At 37.2% G+C, this 6,227-nt stretch overlaps 1 protein-coding gene across 1 annotated transcript in view; it reads right to left on the reverse strand.

Annotated features, from left to right (window-relative positions):
* Window positions 1–370: 370 nt before the first annotated feature.
* Window positions 371–6,227, reverse strand: part of LOC111347607 (uncharacterized) — a 563,268-nt gene continuing 557,411 nt past the window's right edge. Inside the window, exons 20-25 of the mRNA XM_088761203.1 lie at window positions 5,223–5,342; window positions 4,042–4,118; window positions 3,868–3,908; window positions 2,680–2,776; window positions 2,219–2,315; window positions 371–1,414 (exon numbers count right to left, since the gene is read on the reverse strand). Coding sequence (XP_088617329.1) covers window positions 1,262–1,414; window positions 2,219–2,315; window positions 2,680–2,776; window positions 3,868–3,908; window positions 4,042–4,118; window positions 5,223–5,342 — 585 coding nt within the window. The 3' untranslated portion in view covers window positions 371–1,261. The remainder of the gene's footprint in view (window positions 1,415–2,218; window positions 2,316–2,679; window positions 2,777–3,867; window positions 3,909–4,041; window positions 4,119–5,222; window positions 5,343–6,227) is intronic.

The following is a 6,227-nucleotide window of genomic DNA, read 5'->3' on the forward strand; positions in this document are numbered from 1 at the left end:
GGCATCGAAGGTTTATTTTGAGTTTTTTAATGGCAAAAGGGGTTTTTAACTTGACCCAATTCAATATTCTGTAAAATAATTGGTCCAAAATAAAACGGCCAATTTTCGTCTCAGGGGCACTTTAATGAATCGTAAAACAGTAGTTTGATTTATGATAAAACTTTCTATCACGAGTTCAGTAGTAGGAGTTGGCGTGGGTGTCTGATTGATTGACGCCCCTTGGATAAGATAATAATTACCACTGAGGAGAAAACACCTCTAATTTCTGATAACTCTTCGTTAAGGACGACGTTATCCATAGCAAAGTTAAGGAAGGGATACGGCAAAGTATCAATTGAAAGGAACTTTGCGATCAATAAAAAGCCATATGTTATGCTTCTAACCTTTTAATTGCAGATATTAAATAGAGTGTGTGACTACTAAATACAGTTTTTTTTGTGTGATTGTTGTAGAGAACAGAAATAAAAGCTCATACATCTACATGATCTACATCCATTCAGTTTTCAAATAAGAATTCCGTTTTACCACGACAAAGTTGTCTGTCTACTAAAACGAACGCTCCTCAATAAGCTTTGTCTTTTTTTCTCGTACGAACCGAAATCACATAAGGAAATTAATAAGCTAAGTTGACTCACTCTGTTACGACGGTTCTCTCCGCTTACGACAAAAGCCTTTAACACTTAAAGCAAAGCAATAAATTTCAATATTAATTCAATCAAATGTTTTCAAATAGCAATGGCTTGAAAGTTAAACAAAGCAATATGAGAGCAAAATGCATGTGAACTAAAGGACATCAGTTACGGAGTCAGTAATATCGGCATACGGGATACTTCAATGGTGATTAATAGCACACTACTAATCCAATACCAAACTACAAAAAAACTACCAAATTTCAAATATCCTTGGGAGGATTCCCTACTAGATTTGCTACAAAAAAATTTACAGCGGATTGTTTTCACTACAACAGCTCGCAAATTTAAAGAGTATACACGGGCCGCTTCTCAAGTCTGTTTTGTTTTTTAATTGTTTGGATGTTATTTTATCTCTTTCTATCCTGTTTTAATCAGTGAAGGAAATTTAAGTAATATCTACCCAAGTTCTCCTACACTGAATCCAATTGAATTGATTAATTATTTGTATCTTTAAAGAATTAACCGTATGAATTATTATCTAAAACAAAGATGTCATTTGTTTCTTTAACATGGAAAGACCTTAAAATCATCGCTGTCATCACGCATAGTTTAGCACCGAGAAAGGTACCCTAACGGCGGTCACTGGACCATTTTCCCAATCTTTTAGCAGCAGCCTTCTTTTCAACTTCCTCACGCGGTCCTGTATCTTCAGCTCCAAGATCTTCAACCCTAGAGTATTTTTTCTTGTCATAAGCTCCCAGATTAAGTAGTTCCTCATATGTCTGGGGTGGAAAGCAGGAAATAAGGGTTGTACACTTGCTGCACAGCACTATATCACTATGATGTTAAGCTCAAAAGTAAAGCTACTTCCACAGTAGACTGAGAACCTCTGTGATTTTAAGAGGGATTTATAAACTGAAAATGGTGAAATGAGCGTAGACGGCATAACGAGCGTGGAAATATCGCTGACCAGGGATCTAAATGGTCCTAGTTGAGCCGTTTACAGCGCCATGAGGAACAAAACCAGTACCATACTCAGTACCGCCTCCCGGTTAGCTTTACCGCCTCCCGGTTAGCTCAATTGGTTAGAGCGCCGGATTGTGCTGTGCGGGAGGTCGAGGGTTCGAGCCCCGGCCGGACAAATACTCATGGTCTTAAAATAAGTGAGGAGAATTTGCTACCTTTCTATAATATCAAGAAATGGATAGATATTCTAGTCTTCTCGGATAAGGACGAATAAACCGTAGCCCCGGTCTCCTGCAGGGTTAGGGGTAGGAGACGTTAATTTCCCACGCACGAGATTACTGTGTGGTGGATGTCCTCCCCTCGGGTGGGATGGGAGGGAAGGTGAGATCGTTACATGAACTGAAGCGGCTGCCATAGGCGCCTGATAATGCTGACGTCCGATCTCAACCTTATCATTGTAACTAGACACGTTTGTTGTTTAGAGTGCTTGAGACTTTCTTTCTTCTCTTTTCTTACCATCAAGCATTACTCCCGAGACTAAATGGTGTCAAAGTACTGAAAAATCCACGAAACTTCAAAATTCATAGAATGTCAGCAAGCTTTCAATTCTTAAAACAAACCTCTTCATGAATGTATTTGTCCATTCTTTGTCGCAGGTTTTCAAATGGAGGACGGAAGTCAGGGTTAAAATTCCAGCACCGTTTCATCATATCATGCCTGAAATTAAACAAGGATGGTCAATTCTCGACTACGTTTTTTGGACTATGCGAAGAATTGCAAGAAGTTTTTTTACGGGAACCCTTTTAACGAAAATAATGGTTTAGGTTTGTTTTGGGTCATCGGACATATCGGCAATATTTTACTCGCTCTGATCTCGTCGAAGTACGTAGACACACATTATCACAGCTGAATACCTTATGCTCTTAGTTCACACTTTTAAAAGAAAACTGCTTTTATATTCATTGGTTAACTATTCCACTGCAAAATGTCTACAAGAAGAACGTTAATTGTGATCTACTGTGTTGAAATTTAGGCTATACATTGGAAAACGTCGATATCGCAGCAGAGAGGTACAACTCACAGTTTTTTATCAACATGATCAGGCTTTGGCAGCTGATATCCTTTTGTGACCTCTGCAACCACCCTGCCTTCTGACCATCCATCGTATGGAATTCCTCCTGTTAAGGCATAAGGACGTGTGCATGTGATATTTAACAACTATTTGCCGAAGGCGAGGTGGATATCGTCGAATAATCCCCGAGAGGAAGTCGAGGGGATTATTGGACAATATTCTCCGAACCTCCGAACCTGAGGCGAATAATTGTTTTAGTATAATTTCAGAGCTGAACAACAGAGAAATTTCTAAAATAGCATTTTAGTAACATTTAATAACATTTTATTTCAACATTTTATATTAACCGCGTGGAGCGGTTTATATAGCGTCATGTAAGGAACAACTCGACCAATCAGATCGCTGGAAACTCTTTGCTCAGCTCTGAAATTATACTAATACTGAATATATCACTAATAAATTTGTTGAAATTGTAGTCAGTGAGCCATGATTTTAATAATTTATTACAATTGTAAACATCTATCAGGTGAAAAAAGAGTGCATATCAACATGCTCCACGAAATTGCTGTGGCTGAGACGGCGAGCTCCTTTTCGACATCATTTTAAATAAGAAAAAAGTTCGCATTTAATATAGCTTGATGATGCCCAAATCTAAATTTTCCTTAATCTTGCATATACATTTACATAGCTTGATGATGCTCAAATACAAATTTTCCTGAGTCAATGTAGTTTAAAGTTTCTTCGTTTTGGTTCGATTTTGATGATAGTCTCTAACAAGTGAACACTATGGAGGTCTTCTCCTTCTTGTTTCATTTCATTTCATGAGATTGATTATCGATAAATAGCTGGCTACATATTAAAATGAAAACAGAGTTAACGAGATTTGATTTTCAGGTGTAAAAAGCAGATGATCTTTACTTAACACGGGAGTTGTCCTAAAAACGACAACTGTCGTACTTTTTGCCTGGAGGTTATACAACTCGACCGGAACTCATTAATAGGGTTAATTTTTACAAGAGTAGTTAGACTGCTTGATCAGTCTCACAAGACTGGGACACTAATAAACTAACTTAAGGCAAGAGAATGTAAACCATCTATATTATCTTGTTTAAGGACATTTTCAGGAGTGAAAGGCGTGGAAAAAAGTAAAAACAAACCTTTATTATAAATATTCTTATTGAACTTAGTTTGGCTTACCAAGGGTAACTATCTCATACAGAACGATTCCATAGGACCACCTGGTGAACATATCAGAAATATTCCACAGTTAGTGCCGAGTGGATTTTGGATGTGAAGTAACCACAAAAAAAAAAAAAATCAAATTGGGTGATCATTTCGTTAAGGTGATGGAAGAATATACACGATACATACACATCACTCAAAGTGGAAAGTCCGGCGAGGTTTCCCAGCAGAATTTCTGGTGCAGTCCATTTGATTGGCAAACATCCCTGCGGAAAAAAAAGCATTAAAACTTCTCTTAAACTATCATTATAATAATGTTATAAATTTGTTTTGTTTGGTTTGTGATTGTTTTTTGTTATTTTTGCTTTACATCTTTTGTGATAATTTTCTTCAATTGTTCCTGAGTATCTCTTATTTTGCAAAGAAAAATCAGTGCTAGCGCAAACAATGACACTGTGAAATGTTGAACACCAAAAGAATAGTCGGTCCTCCATGTACTTCATTGTATGAGAAAATAAAAAGTAGCATTTCAGTAATTGCCAATTTTTTTTTTGCGCAGAAGATGAAACAAGTAGGAGAACAACGGCCAACGAAAATGAGAAAAGCAAAAGAGCTTAAATTTTTTGGGCCCTTGAACGGCGAGATGTGTTAGAACTGATGATTTTGGAGAAAATAAGTGCATGATCAAATTAAGACAAAGACTTAAGTAAGACGGCCGCAATGGGAAAGGCACATAAAGGAGGTTGTGCTCACGTGAAAATGATGGATTAGTGCAGAATAAAGAAAGTATCCAAAGGAAACTTCTTTCGGATCAATGCATACAACCTCCAATCGAATGATTCGGAGAAAAATGAGGAAAAGAATAAACTCAAATCAAGAGAAAATGAGAGGACTGAAGGGGGCAACTGAGTAGTAGCGATAGTAACGACTGAAGCTATTTGTAGCATTTGGCGAGAAAAGATGCCTGCTTCCCCAGACCTTTAGTTTACTTTAAAAATTATCTCCCTTCTTCTGCAAAGTCATATTTTACAAAATATGAAGCTACATAATATAATTGAGTAAAAATGTAAAAACAAAAATAAATTTGCCACTCTCTTAAAAATAGCTTCCAAGCAGCCCTATTAGAAAAGAGAAAACATATTTCCTTTCGCGAGACTTTCTACGAACAACCTCAGTGAAATTTATATACCCTGATGTTTAGCGTTTTACTTTGTCTTTTCCCCTTTTTTTTAAGTCAATGTGAACTATGAAAATCATGTTGGTGGTCGAGCTAAGTTAATTTCATGCTGAGAAAATGCTGGCGTTTACAGCTTGTTTCTAGAAAGCTCCATAATAAAGCAATAACAACAACAACAAAAAGCATTTCCTACCTTTTTGGCATTTCCATGGCCATATTTAAAGCTTTGATATGCCATGCCAAAGTCGGTCACTTTGCAGACATAGTTGTTATCTAGGAGAATGTTTCGGGCTGCAAGGTCACGATGAATGATCTACCAGGAGACAAAGATCCATCACGTGAAAGCTTTTAAATTATTTGATTTCATGACAAAACGGCGAGACAAAGGTCTGAGCATGTGCGAAGAGAAAAGGGCAACTGGGCAGGCCATTATAGTTCTTTAAGGCTATCAGGACTAAGGCGTTTACCTTCTCAAGAAAAATGGCAAAAATAGTAGTGATGATGATGATAATTATGATAATCACATTAATAATAATTATGAGAGTAAAATGAAGTTTAGATATATATAGAAAACCAACAGGAGACCGGTTGTGCTCATAAAAACAATATGCTCTTTCCATTACCCTACTTTCTTGTTACAAATGTCAAGGGACACTCCGCTGTACTTGTTAGCACAGCGGAGCGTCCCACAACAGGCCAAAATCTAATATGGTTGGCGCATATACGACCATTTTACCGTTGCATTTATTTTTCTGAGGGTAGTCAGATGACAATAGGCATCCTATTTTAGCTGCTCCAACCGAACTATTATGAAAATTACTCTCATATCCTTTTCCTCATTAAAGTAAAAATACCTTTTGGACAAGTTCACACATTCATCAATAGAGTTTAGTTATTCAAACGAGGTCCAACCAAACCCACGGTTTTACCCAATCACTGGGCGTCGGGTTTTCTCTATTAGTTAAATAAATGTCCCTCGACGGTAAGTTTTCGGCTTTCTTAGCTTTGATCATAAGAATAAATGCTCAAACAAAGGGTTCGACTAAAATGAAGAAAGTGAAGAACGCGGTTTTTGTAAACAACGGGTAAACTTTGTTTGAATAACCGGCCCTATAAGTTTGACATCCGAAGGGAGCTACTCGCTGTAATAAAAGTACCATAGCCCAAAAATGGGTCTCAGACTTTAAGTAAGTGAATC

The sequence above is a fragment of the Stylophora pistillata genome, chromosome 5 (genome assembly GCF_964205215.1).
Source record: "Stylophora pistillata chromosome 5, jaStyPist1.2, whole genome shotgun sequence".
Taxonomy (NCBI): domain Eukaryota; kingdom Metazoa; phylum Cnidaria; class Anthozoa; order Scleractinia; family Pocilloporidae; genus Stylophora; species Stylophora pistillata.